The 14,435-nt window shown below is 40.8% G+C and overlaps 1 protein-coding gene across 1 annotated transcript in view; it reads right to left on the bottom strand.

Annotated features, from left to right (window-relative positions):
• Nucleotides 1-2,107: 2,107 nt before the first annotated feature.
• ciita (class II, major histocompatibility complex, transactivator) overlaps nt 2,108-14,435 on the bottom strand; it is a gene marked incomplete at its 5' end in the record, with an annotated part of 33,073 nt that continues 20,745 nt past the window's right edge. Inside the window, 18 exons of the mRNA XM_035654999.1 lie at nt 2,108-4,466; nt 5,022-5,105; nt 5,425-5,508; nt 5,649-5,732; nt 5,878-5,961; nt 6,072-6,152; nt 6,261-6,332; nt 6,451-6,630; nt 7,533-8,069; nt 8,249-9,570; nt 10,125-10,342; nt 10,450-10,509; nt 10,608-10,721; nt 10,978-11,028; nt 12,286-12,480; nt 13,191-13,238; nt 13,732-13,797; nt 13,998-14,102. Coding sequence (XP_035510892.1) covers nt 4,391-4,466; nt 5,022-5,105; nt 5,425-5,508; nt 5,649-5,732; nt 5,878-5,961; nt 6,072-6,152; nt 6,261-6,332; nt 6,451-6,630; nt 7,533-8,069; nt 8,249-9,570; nt 10,125-10,342; nt 10,450-10,509; nt 10,608-10,721; nt 10,978-11,028; nt 12,286-12,480; nt 13,191-13,238; nt 13,732-13,797; nt 13,998-14,102 — 3,461 coding nt within the window. The remainder of the gene's footprint in view (nt 4,467-5,021; nt 5,106-5,424; nt 5,509-5,648; nt 5,733-5,877; nt 5,962-6,071; nt 6,153-6,260; nt 6,333-6,450; nt 6,631-7,532; nt 8,070-8,248; nt 9,571-10,124; nt 10,343-10,449; nt 10,510-10,607; nt 10,722-10,977; nt 11,029-12,285; nt 12,481-13,190; nt 13,239-13,731; nt 13,798-13,997; nt 14,103-14,435) is intronic.

The following is a 14,435-nucleotide window of genomic DNA, read 5'->3' as shown; positions in this document are numbered from 1 at the left end:
GGTGGTGATGCAGAGGTGTGGGGCGGATTGGGCCAGCCTGAACACTCCCTGCTCAGTGATGTGGGGAAAAAAGTGGATGCTGCCTTTTCCTCACACAGACATATCAGTGAAAAAGTAAGCAGAGCACACAAGACATTGAGCATTTTAGGTGTTGTTCCTATTTCAAGCTTAGAATAGGATACTAAGAATCCACTTGTATGTACTATTAGAACCAGTGGTTACCAGTGTTTTGATGGAGCAAAACATTTTTGGGGGATTTTTATCCCCAAAGCGCACCATTTGTTATGTTATGTCGCAACATAATCTGTGAAAGTATTTGGGTGATGATCTTGTGTGTCATGTCTCTAGGTTGTCTCGACTCAAAAGGAGGTAGCCCGAGAAAGAGATTCAGCGCCGCCGGGAGGAAACGCTCTGCACTGGATCAGCTGTCAGCCAGTCTGTTGCCATTCATAAAACTGGTACCGGGATCTGTGCCTCTCGCTGTGGACACAAGGAAAGATAAAATACAAGCACAGTGTGCTGCTCGGGAAAGAGACAGCCGTTCCCTGTGGATGAAAAATGAACGTTACCAGAGATGTGCAGCGTGAATTCAGGTTGTCTGCAATGCAGCCAGTTCAGATACACTTTAAACTGAACTACCGTGGCTGTGCAAGATCCGGTAGCTGACTGCTGAAGGACGTGAACTGAATCTTGTCACAGTGTGATGGCCTACACAATGTGACATCTCAGAAGAACCGGCAAAGTGCGGGGAAACAATGTCCGCTGTAGGTCTGTTGCATACGTAATCACTCACTCACAGAACAACTTGTTTCAGCTGTCCTTTTACGTTTGCAGAATGCATTGCGCGTTTGCAGGCTCGCTCATCCTCGAGGCGTAATTTAAAATGTCTTTTGAGGTCGCCCATACCGTATTGTCTGCTTCAGGGATGCACTCACTCTCAGGAGCACAGTTAGGAACTCGCGCACTGGCAAGACATAACACTGACACTGTGGACGCAGGCTGTGAATTTGTAGGATAAAGGAGAGCCCTAACGTCTTCAAGCTTTCTTATAAATCAGGAGCACCACATCTCACTTGCCACACTCTTCACTGTAAAGGAGAAAGTATTCAAGTATCGAGGGAGCGTTATTTCTTTGATACAGTATGTCTTCTGATAATCTATATGACTTTAGTAATTCGGATCATAAACAAATTAGATTTTTCCACTTAAAGTTAACAGTAATAGATTAGCAATGACCGCAGTGATCACAGCTGGCCAAATGTTCATCAGTATGAGTTGTGTCAAAGGCTGGAGCCTCAGAAGAAGTGCTTCAGATATTTGACCTTTTCATCCTTTATTTGTTGCATCCGTTTTTGTTTTTATAATGTTACAAATGTGCGTTAGAAGCAGAGAAAAAACTCAACGCATGATATTGGTTGTTTTTTCTTTTAAAGGAAATTGTTTTATAGCACTTTCTTCTGTTGACGTTTTTATGAATTTAGAATTCAGTTCATAAGATGTTTAATCTTGGCAGCAATAATAAACTGGATTCAAGCAATGGGGGCCCTTCAGTGGATATACGAATGAGATCATACACAGAATTAGGCAATTATTCCATCCATCCTTCAGGTTTGGTTGTGGATGAGTGGAAGAAAACCACCTTGTGTCAGTGATGTTCGTAAAGGGAGCGTTCACTTGCTTAACGAGATATCTGTAAGCCTTGAAAGTACTGTAAATACTGTAGGTCTGTGACGAGCTAATTAACTAAACGTTAATTTTGGAAGCAATACAAGAGGAACCAATGTTTTCTCGAAGCGTACAGCCCGGTACTGCTGCGAGAATAAGCAGATTGTGCATAATAATCACCGCACTGTGGTTGTTGTCCACCAAATAAACGAAGCTGTAGAAACAAAAACCATTTCAAAATATTTGCACATGCACGTTTCATACTCCAAACGAGCTTTCGTCTAGAGTTTCGTTGGCTGACTGAGCATTACAGTCTGCTAGACACCCTTTCACCCAGATGATGTTTCACCAACACTTTGCCTACTCAGCTCAAATGGTAGATTTAATATAGCCGGATGATTGTCCACAGTCACACCAGACGCCAACCAGTTTAAATTCTTTCTTCTTTTTTTGGATTACGGCTGTGGAGCGAGCAATGGTTTGTGAGAACATTTTTGATTTGATTGTTTGCATTAATCAACGTGTCCATTAAAGAAAAAAACAATCTGTTTTTGGCTGTATAAAACTCTACCTGAAACAGCGTTGAGATCACGTGAAACTAAAGCTCAGGATGCATCTATATTAATGGAATATAGTAAAATATATTTGTGTTGAATTTGATCAGAAAGTCATAATCAATACATGGTAAGGGTTTACTGTAGATGAACAGTTAATAAATATTCAAGATAGTATGTAATTGAACTACATCATGCTGGAGGTAGACGACATTAACAGGCTGGTATCTGATTTTTAACTGAACTCAATGTCAGTATGACAAGTTGGGTAACTCGTATATCCCCATATTCTAAATATGAGCGGCAAATAAAGCAGTCTGATAGGATGGGTCCTTTTGTTTTGTACAGAAACTGTTTTAATAAATCACCGGTGTTAGCTGCAGGTTTAAAACTTTGTGCCATTTCCCCGGCATGATACCACACTGTGCTGGTCAGGTTCTGATCAACTCTCCTCACGGCATCTTAGTTTAGTGGAAACCTGTGGGGGGACTGGGACGTCGTCATCAGCATACAGCCTTTACCCAGCGCTTGTGTCATCCCTCCACATGTACTTCTTTGCAGACGTGCACATGCTATAATAAGCTATGGATGGTAACAGAGTTTTATTTTCCAATGTGTATTTAATAAACTTTGAGCGAATGCCAGTGTTCTGTCACTTACTTCAGCTGTCATTTATACGTTTGTGGATGAATGGGGGCCATCAGGAAAGTTGTTCTTTTAAAGTGGACTTTGTTTACTTGTTGCCACGTGCTCTTTTGGTGTCACTTTACATTTTGTCCACAAGAGAGCATCATCGGACAAAAAGACAACGACAGCAGATGGTTGGAACGCTCTGATGCAACTGGTGCTTGATATAGAAGATCCTGAGCAGGTCAGACAGTGGCCTACTGGGCTTCAGATTGATTTAGAATCTGCAGCATTTTCCAGGAATATACTCAGGAAAATGTCTGTGATTGACAGCTGACACTACCGTACACAGAGCAGCCTGCTGTTTCGGACTGAGGGTTCAAATCTGTGAAACCAGTGATATTTGAGATTGTTGTGATGCCGCCAGTATGCCAAGATGTTACCATGGCATGATACTATTTCACATACAGTAAAACACGGGGGGAAAAAATCATTTGAATCATATAGTTTCCCTTTTATTTATAGAGATTCAAATACTGCTTGGTCTTTTTTACAAATTAACCAAACAATATTGTTTTATTTATTAAATTAGTGCTGTCATTTTAATTCCATCACTTTCATATAAACAAGTGAAGTACATCTATTACGTACTTCACAGAACGCAATTATGAAATGAAATTGTTGAAGAGCCGCATAATTTTGAAAGCAAATGTCTCAGATTAGTCTGACAATCAGACTGAATTACCATTTTGTTTCATTCATTCACTTAAAATAAACAAATGGAAGATGTGGGTGGTGGTTTGGAGGTCTGTTGGTGATTTTCCGATGTTCAAGCTTGACTTTTAGTAAAACCCCCAAAACACTGTCCTCACTCTACACAGTGAGTAATGGCTTAAAGTAAGTAAAACGCTCCAGAGTTACAGCATGACATTGTTAAAGGTCGGCTTTGGATCAAAAAAAGAGAACAGAAACCTGTTGGGAAGGAAGTAAAATGAAGTTGTTAATAAACCATTGAATTCAGTAAACACATTGTGAAATGACAAAGAAGAGAGAAACAAATATGTAGCTGATGACAACATGAAGCCTTTTATTTACATTAAAGTGCCAGGTAATTGTTAAGCAATCTATAATGTACAGCCACAGAAGGAGAGCATACAACAAAACACATTAGAAAAAATAATTACAATGGCACAACATACAAACTAGCCATTATCAAAAATACCATAGTGCAAATGTGCTTCTTGAATTTGAACCAACTTTAACACACCCATACACAGATCCAGTACTGTGTGGTGCTGAAGGGTTAATTATTTCCCTGAACTGACTGGAATCTCTGGTAAGGTGAAGTGATGAATAAAGCAGCAAAAATGTTTCCAGTGTGTTTTATTTGTGTGCACTCTCACTCACTCACTCACTCACTCACTCTTTGGTTACTGTTCCTCAAAAATACATGCTTTAGAAAATGTATGGTGTAGTGTAAACATGTATGCACGACATGCATGATAAAAAACTTGTGACTTAGTAGTTAAGAAGTTTCTATTATTCTAATGGCAAAGGATCCGGTTGTCCTGCTGCTGAAGTCTCTCAAACACTCCGTATGGAATACACTGGTTCCACATCCTGTGATGAAAAGAGATGAAAAAAGAAGCATATTAGGTCATTTAGTCTTCATTAGTTTCTATTTTTATTTGGTTTTTAAATTTAGTTTTCAACTCATTTTAGTTAATTAGTTTCCAGAGTGGGTTTGCCCCTTTCAGTTTAGTTTTTATTGCTTAAATATGTTTCGTTTCATATTCATATAATATGGGGGGTGTTTGCTAGAGGCAAGATTTAAAATGTTCAGAATAGGTAACACAACCCTTGACTCAGTCAGGTAGCCTCCTCTTGCTTGTTGTGTTGACAAATTTAACCAGATTGACAAAGACTAAAACTAAAGATATTTTGTATTTTATTTTAGTTAGTTTTATAAGTAAACAATATTAATAACAAGTCTAGTTTTTATTTTTATTTCAGTCAACTAAAAGGTTCTTTCACACCTAGTTTTGCTTTAGCTTAAGCTGATAAAAATAACTTTGGTTGTGGGGCAACTAAACGCCTTGCCTAAAAAAGGGAACATGGTAAGACGATGTCACGCGCACATATACCCACACACAGATACAAAAAAGGTTTTCTCACCTCAGAGTCTTCATTTTTTTACAGTTCCTCAGACTGACTCCTAGGCTTTGTGCTCCGACATCTGTTAGCTTGTTATACTTCACACTGTCAAAGAGAACCGCAACAGTTCACACTTTAGATGTGTCTTCATTCTGTACTATAGTATCTACCAATAGTGACATGCAATCATTTTACATTAAAGCCAGACACAAAATAATATACAAAATACCATAGTATCACAATACATTTTAAAATAAACCAAGAGGAACTATAGTTACTCTCTGTTTCTACTAGATATTACTTGCTGTGATGCATACAGGGTTAGATGTGAGGACAAGTTATCACAGAACACATACACATAAATACAGAGAAATGTCTAATGGAAAAAACAACAGCTATATAGTATATATAGATATAGTCTTACTCCAGGTTGGCGAGGGAAGCCATGTGTGGCAGGACAGCTGCTAAACTCTCTGCCCCTTCATCAGAAATCACATTACTGTAAAGACTGGAAAAAACAAAGGGAGGAAAAGGGAAGTGAAAATATGTGGGTTTACAGTATGTGCCATTTTTGGGTGTTGTTGTGTGTTTATATATATATATCTATATATATGTGTGTGTGTGTGTGTGTATGTGTGCATTATATACCTTAAACAGTGCAGTTTGGGCAGCTCCCTCAGTGTGGCTGCCAGTTTCTTCACCCCCTGGTCTCCTATACAATTCTGTGACAGACTAGAAACCAGAAGGAGAGAGCAAACACTTAGTTCAACACCCATACTGCACATTAAGATCTTAGATTTTTTTTGTATTGTGAATTAAAATATCACCCAGGCCTGGGAAGAAATTAGGTTGAGAAAGGTAACCATGTTGTACTTACTTGAGTACCTCCAAGAAACAGAGTGAGACTAAAGCATCAGCCAATTTCTCAGCTCCTTTGTCCCCTATCTTACTGTTCTCAAGACTGAAGGAGGAGAGAGACAGATAACTACCATCAGACACTAGAAACATAGTATAAACACAGAGAGATTGATGCAATTAGAGAGAATGAGAGGTAAGGGTGTGTATATTTACTCTAAGTGCTGCAGGTTATGTAGACCTGGCAGGAGCTCCCACAGCTTGGGAAGAGCCAGGGGACCATTCTCTGGACCAAGCCTAGAGGGGAAGACAATGTCATTAGAGTCAACATTGTGGTCATCGTGATCATCTTGATCATCACCCTTATCATAAATTGATAAAGTGCCAAATGTCAGAGCTACTCACTCAAACTCCAGCTTGTGTAGCTCTTTAACAGCTGGTACTCCCTCTGCCAAGATTGAATCAGATTGACTGGAGCTACAAGTAAAATCACACACATCAGTGGCCAGGCACATATGGTTTGTATGCTGCAATATGACCGTATATCCGTGTGTATGTATGTATGTGTGCGTGTGTGTGTGGTGGGGGGGATTACCTGTCCGACAGCCTCTTGTGCATATGTATGTTCACCAGCTTGGCCAGGTGCTCTATGTGACACAGTTGTGTGGCTTTCAGGGGGTGGATCTTGAATTTGGACACGGCCCCTTGTTGGAGCCCTTCCTCACCACTCTGCTCCAGCTGCTCCCATAAGGAGATGGCATCAGCAATGCATGCCCTAGAAGACACCCAAGGGTTGTCACATATAAATGGAAAATCATCGGACAATGATGAAGGAATAAATTGCCAAAAAATGGAGAGCTCTCTTTGAGCAAATCAGGGCAACTTATATTCTGTTAAGCTTTCCTTTTTTCGCCTGGTACACGTTACTATTATAATGGTGGCCCTTAAATTCAGACAGAGGCAAACAAAAGTAGGCTCCTCATTACTAGCTGGCAGTGAGGTAGTTAGGCCTAGTATTGTAAGTATGATGAAGGAAAAAGATAAGACCAGGCTCTTATTTTATATTACCCCTGCTAACACACTCGAAAGTTTTCATTTTGAATGTTGTGAGAGTAGAGGTTTTTAATATGAGTACTAACACCAACATCTTTGGTAATGTTGGCTCGGGTTGCTTAAGTATAAACATCCCCAAATCAGATAAAAAGAGCTCCTCACATTAGCCTAGACTCTGATAGTATCCAATATTGGATCATACACAGTGGGGGGAATACCAAATAGTAGATGTGCTGGTCACAAATGGGTCTTTTTTTTATATATTTCTCCTAAAATAGTTGTAGTTAGTCAATTATATGTCCCTTGGCCTTGAAAGTAATGCGTTTACTACTGTAAGCCAGTTTGGAAAGACATCAAACCAATTTCATTAAAGCAGATAAACACCATTTAATCAATTAAATACACTGTTTTGGAGAGGTTACAAAAACACACCACCACACTGTACTCTTGATATGGCCCCATGCATACTGCTACTTTGGAACGTGGCGAAATCCAGAACTGACAGAACTGCTAAACCTTATGAAGGTTGCTAAGCTATGATTGGCCAATAGCTGTTTGGAGTAGGTGATAAACAAACTCAACTGATACCAAGCAGCTTTTTGAGATGTGGATTGTAACCTGTACCTGTATGTGCTGATGTTGCTGAGCCCCACCAGAGCTCTGAGTCCAGAGATCTGTATCCCAGAATCCTCCAGATCCAGACAAAAAGTTCTACCTTTGGTTCCACCCCTTTCGAGAACTTTCTGCACAGCAAACACGTCCGCTGGGTTGAGTGGGACTCCATGAAATGTCAGGACCTCTGGAAGATTTGCTGCCAGGTGAGCAACTAATCTTGTGCTGCCACTGTCTCTGCTACCATCACCATGCATGGAACTTGCCTCATAAACATAGTGACACGCCTCCAGGATCTGAGCGGGGCTCAGGTCACCATGAGAAAGACCTTCAAGGTGTTTTGTTACTAAAGCCTGCTTGCTGACCACCATATCTCTAAAGGCAGTCTCTGTGTACGAGTGAAGCCTTTGCAGCTCTGTCCTGTTGTAGAACAGAAGCCCGACTGCAAATCGTTGAGTGAGTTCAAGCTCCTCCCTTTGAGGGCGCCGACGTGCCTTTGAGCCTGACTGGAAAGGAAGGGTCTGGAGGAAGGTACGGTCTGATACAGTCCTGGGCAAACAGAAAGTGAAAAAGAGTTAGGGAAATTCAGAGAGGGTAGGGCACTGAAGGTGAAGGAGAAAAGAGTCTAGGAATGGAAAGCGATACACTTATTCTGCTTGCTTATGCTTATCTGAATTTATTCACTTTCAAGGACTTCAGTTCACTTTGATGAAACCATAGACTTTTACCTTGATAGAGACAAATGGACCCCTGCCAGGTAACTCTGAAGGAAAGGATTTGTCCACAACAAGATGTAGTCATCAGCGTTTTCAATGTCCATACTCCCTTTGTTTCCACTTTCTCCTTTCTCTCCTCCTCCCTTCTTCTCACCACTTGAGACGACCTGCTTTGTCCTTAGTTGGTAAGAGAAGAAGAGTCCTGTCCTGTGGCCAAATGCCTTGAGCTTGGGAGATATGGTCCGTCCAGTGGGAACGATGGAGGAGTTTGCTTTGACCCCCTCCCAGGCCAAAGAACTCAGCTGGGACAGCAACTCTCTCTCCTTTGTTCTATCTACTTCCCCTCCACACACATGCATCTCATCTCCGTCCACTTTATCTTCCTCTTTCTCCTTCTTTTTTGTCCTCCTTCCTCTTTGAGTGCGAGTGCGAACTTGCGCTCTGGACTTTGTCCAAGCATTTTGGTGACACCTCTTCCCTTGACAACTACTTGAGATTTGTGTCTGAGTTTCTTCTACAGATTCCACAGATATTTGCGTTTCAGGTTCAGCCTGTGAGTGTGCGGTCTTACTGTCCTCTTCCATTTTCAGACGAACCACTTGATGGCAGAGCTCAGTTAAAGTTCGTGGAAGGACCCCCAAACCTTTGGACTGCTCTAAGACCAAGCAAACCAACCGACATAGTCCAGGGTTCCAGCAGAGGAGATGTATGTAGTTGCTGTTTTTTAATCTGTCCAAAGCAGATGCTCTGAGGTCGGGATCAGTGAAGTACTGGGACAGATATGTCTCTATGTCTGTGGGGGTGAAGCCACACATCTCCAAAAAGCTGTCTGTCCGCCTTAGTAGCTGGCTGGCAGTGCCTCTTGGTCGGGTAGAGAGCAGAAGTGTGCAACCTGGAAGGAGAACTCTCTGAAGAATGGCAGAGTATAACTGTCTAACTGTATATGTCTGTGCTTTACTGTCTCTCTGCAATGACGTTATCACGTCTTTTTCTTGAGCCTGGAGTAGAGTTTCATAGTCGCGCAACTCGTCAAACCCATCAAAAATGATGAGCACACGCTTAGGAGCAGCAAGGATTTGAGCGTACACTGCCTCTGGGTCCATGCAGGGAGGGGAAAAGGAGGAGAGGTTTAATAGGAGGGTCTGAAGGTTAAAGGTCGGCTCTGTTAAAGTCAGTGCTTTGCCGTCTAATAGGAAGACAAAGTCAAACTGTGGGATGCAGTCTTTGGACCAGTCAAGACACAGCTTCCTGATCAGTGTGGTTTTTCCCATGCCAGCATTGCCAAGTAGCAATATGTAGCGTTTGGGTTTGTCTCCATCTGAGCCTTTGAAGATCTGAGTGGAAAAAGACAAACATACAGATGAGTTGCAGCCAGTATAGCCATATAAACAAATCAAACTAAAGCAGTGCAGTGAATCGGGGCCAGGCATTTTGAGGAAGATGAAGAAGGAGGAAGAAGAGGAACCAAAATTATCATTAAAACAAAAGAATTTTTGTTCTTCATCTAGACAACATAGACAAGATTGATTGCAGGTGACAACCTGATGTTTAAAGAAACTTTGTATTTGTATCATTAACACACAATCTGGCTGGGTCGTTTGTGGAAGACTGAAGATGTAGTTTAGCCAGTTTGGTGTCCGTTGAGCTAAAAAAGTGGGAGGAGACTGACAATGTGGTAGGTTTAATTACTTTTACAGTTTTTGAGAAAAAAGTGATGGACTTCAAAATTCCTGCCAGCTTGAAGCATCTGAATATTTCTGCTAAATTTGGCCTACATTTTGATGAAAGTTACAAAGCGTTAGAGGAACTGGCAGCTGAGTAGTATTGAAATTAGCTGTGCTCAACTATGACACCAACTATTGTTACCCAACAAAAATGAAACTAATACCTGACTCTGCCCCAACAAGCTTTTTTGCCGATCTGTATGTCCCATGATGACTAGCTCCTTATCCAACATTCTGTTTGTGTTTTTTCCAGAGCGAAAGATCTCTCTCTGGCTCACTTGTACATCCACGTAATGAGAGGTGAGGGTAAGGCCTGCCTCCATATCCTGGCAGGTTTGACTCATGTGGGCTTTGTATTCCTGAATGTAGTCCTTTACAACCGCTGAAAAACAAACACATTTACCACACTGCTTCTCCACAAAGCATGATTTGTACTTTTAGGATACTTTAAAAAACAGAAGAGAGGAGTAAAAGCATTTGATAACTTACGTGGGATATCAAGAACAGTAGGAGACTGAGGAACAGGTGTTTCCTTACATGTGGACAGCTCTGAAATGCAACATTTCATGATATTTGTAACATGGCAACAACTCTGCAGGGTAATTTATGCACAAGGAGACACAAATGAGACGTATACTGATACTCACCATGGTTGGGGGAGAGGGGTGAGACACAAGGGGGAGACATGGCTTTGCTAGCAGTGTCTGACAAAGATCCTGGTGGGGATGAACTCATTCTGACTGGTGCTACTGCACTATCCACTATACACACAAAGAGAAGAAAATAAAAATGAAGAGCCTGCATTCACATAAACAGCAGCTGGTAGAAAGTGGCTGCCATGCTGTTGCTTAAAATGCAGAACAGAACAGTAAATGTGGAATCATAACCTACATAACACTGCCAGTAGTAAGATCTCTGCATATGGGTGCAGGATGTATAGTTGGCACACACACACACACACACACACACACACACACACATACATGCACATCTCAGATTAAAGGGTTTTTTATTCACCTGGGGAGAGGGGTGGCACTTGGCGTTTGCAAGGTGGTGAGGCAGCAGGAACTACATTAGAAATAGGAGTACATACTGTTGATATTATATGTGCAATAAACAGACATACATGTGGAGCAAGACAAGTTAATAGAAAATACATTTAAGACAATGAAACACAATTTAAATGGAGAGAAATAAAAGAGAATCTTTGAAAATGAAAATACAGACATAGGGTAAGTTCAGGATGTAGAATTACAATAAATCTCATCGTCAAAGTCAGAATTCAAATCTCGCGGGGGAAGGTATGGGGGCTAAACAACAAAAACAAAAGAGCCCTGGGATACTCCACATGTTATGTTGATATGCCACCATAAACATAATTCCAAACAGAGGCAAAGTAGTACTATATTGAGTCAAAGGCAAAGGATTCAATTAGCCTGGCATCAGCAGACTAATTTGCAAATGCATGTTAGGTCAGTCTGAAACCTCTCAGTAATTTTAGGTGCGTTATCAACAGGCGCAGACCAAAGCGCCTCTGAATGCAACTGATTAGACCTTTAACCAATCAGAGCAATGAAATGTGTGAAGTAGTGCTGAGCGACACATGCAAGTTGGGGCAGTGCTTGGTCTGTTTTGAAGGAAGAAAAAAATTGCCTAGTCTCAAACTTTCTCAAATTACAGCTACAACAGTACACTAAAATATGTTTCTGAAAACAACTGAGGCAGCAAATAGGCAATGCAGTCACAGAATCTTGATTCAATTTTGATCAACACTGCCTAATGAACAAGTTTGGGTCTGAGTTTTGGGTCTGAGTTTTGTGAGCCAAGTGCATTGGGCTGGACGGACCTTCAGACTGAATAGACCTACAACCAGTCAGAGCAGTGAAACAAATCTGGACCGTTGACGCTTCTCTGTCAGCCACTGTATCAAACCCACTCCATATTAGGTAAATGGTTGTGATTGGCCTAAGCAGATGCAGGACAGGGGTTTTCTTTCTGAATGAAAGGGTTATTAGATGCATCTGCCACATCAAATGAAATATGAGCTTGCAGATTTGTCTGGTCTCAGGCTGGAGATTAAATGGGACTACGACTAGGAGATTTTGTCAGATGAAATATATAGATGAATATGAAAGACTTCTGGTGGACCTTTTTTTCTGAGCATTTAACATTCAAAGAAGATTTGATGTGCTAGTTTTCAGGGCAGTTACATGAAACTGAAGACCTTCACAAACAGGATGTTTGGTGGGGTTATTACATTGGACTGCACTAGATTAAACAGGTATACTTATAAAAAACAGTAACTCAGTGTGTGTACTTACTCACCAAATATGTAAGTAGGTGTAGCAGCTGTGTTGGGAAAACTAATAACCGGAGAAGAGAACCCCAGTGTCTGAACAACCTGGTATGCTGAATTGTCTGGGATGGTGATAAACTGAATGGAGGGAGGGAAATGAAGGATTCTTGGTTGAGTGGTGGAGAGGCCTGCCATCTCTGCTGGCTGTGATCCTGTGTCAGTGCCTGCAAATCAAGCAGTGACAACATCCTTATCATTCTCTGCCCACAGGTTTTCTTAACCTTGAGCTTATCAAAAAGGGGGGTTGAGAAAAGAAAGGATGCTGATAGTTTACTTTCCAAGGACATACCAAGGAATTTAGTGTGTGAGACTTTCCCATTTGTAGACATGAAGGCTATATATCTCAGTGGTCAACAGTATAAGACTTATTGCACTAGGCTTGTGTACTATCAACTATCAACACCTCAAGAGTATATTGTCATACTGATCTAAAAAGCACCAAACTGAGGAAGTCTGGTGAGGTGAGAGTTCTTCTTTTAGTTCATCAATGTGACCTCTCATCTGATGACTTCAAAATTAAACTTCCCGTTTCTCGACCTGTACTCCAATGCCACGAAGGAACCAAGTCAAGCATAGCCAGCCAACATCCCTTTAACTCATGAGTCTACACTTACTACCACAGCAGCCTCACATCGTCCCTAAAATGGCATTTTATTAATCTGTGATGTCATTGATTAATACATGATTTAATTACAGTTTTGCTCAATTTGCAACAATACTGATACAACCTTTCTTGTTCTTTTCTTACGATACCTTTTACGGCAGTAGCTTGAATTACTGTAGATCAACAGGCACTCTTTAAATGTTTTAAAAACCTGCAGTGTGTATGTATGCCCCAAATAATCCATTTACAGCAGCAACATTTGTAACTTACCTTGGTTGACAGTTGTCTCAACCTGTGCCTCTTTGGTTTTTGGTCGACCTGCAAGAGTTGAAGAACTAACATTACAACATGTAAACTAAAAACACTGGGTAAAACCTGATCCCAAGGGGGGTCAATATAGTATTGATGCAATACTGGGTTGATTTTATTCAGTTCCAATGGGTAGAAAACCACCAACAGAAGGGCTATTTTGATCCAGTAACCCAACAGTAATGTAATATAACACCAACACTGGGCTCTCATTAACTGCAAATCATATCGTAGTAAATGTGTCTATCATTCAAATTCTCTGTACACCTATTCCAAACTTGACATCTATTAAAAACTAGCTATTCCAAAGTCGATTTGAAGATTTGGTAATAATATGCACCTAAACTTTGTTCTGGAATAATATGACTGACTATAAAAGTTATCATTTTTACAGCACAATAATAAAACATTAGCTATGAGCTGGGCTCATGGTTAAGGTGCAATGTCATAAATGGTTTAAACATTAAACATTAAACCACACAAACAAGTCTGGATAGATCACCTGCAGCTCTTTGCCTTTTCGGCCTAGATGGTGTGTTCTCATCAGAGCACCGTTGCGACCGGGGAGCTGGAGAGGAAAATAGAATAAATATAAATAGAACATGTAAACCTGCTATATAAGCAAGTAAAACTGATACATTAGTTCGGGTTTGCATAATGTTGCAGCTACAAATTCTTAATGGAAGTTTTAAATGACAAAGGAGTGATCAGGACAGTTTTCACAGAACGCTGCAGTGAGTGGGTTCTAGTTAGCAGCTGGTCATCTACCTCTGGGTCTTTTTCTCCTGTTATTTGTTTTGTCTGTTAGTTTGTCCGTCTGCCTCTGTTCATGGCTGTCTGGGCTGGGCAGCTCTGTTGGCATGGGTATGTCACCTGAAGTGCATAACAGAGGAAGTAAAAGAGTCAGTGAAGCAACAAGCAGACACAGTAGGTAGAAATGATTGTTATTCTTATGAATTTCAGTACTGAACTGAAAATCATGACCGTGAAGCATGTTTCTCCAAACATCTTGAAGAATCGAAAAAGGAAGTAGGACTCACAACAAAAACGTCACAAAAATTAACCCTTGTGTTTTGTTGGCATTGGCTTTACGTTATTGTTATCCATTTTGTTTACTACTGATTAAAGTCATTAAAAGCTAATATGTAGAAAAGTGAATTTATAACTATTTTCTCTGCCACTGCTTAACTTTTGCAGAAGGTGACT

This window comes from Morone saxatilis, unplaced genomic scaffold, assembly GCF_004916995.1.
Source record: "Morone saxatilis isolate NCDOM2014 unplaced genomic scaffold, NCSU_SB_2.0 Contig14, whole genome shotgun sequence".
NCBI classification, from domain to species: Eukaryota; Metazoa; Chordata; class Actinopteri; family Moronidae; genus Morone; species Morone saxatilis.
Note: the sequence above shows the minus strand (reverse complement) of the source record. Positions and strands in the feature narration are given on the sequence as shown.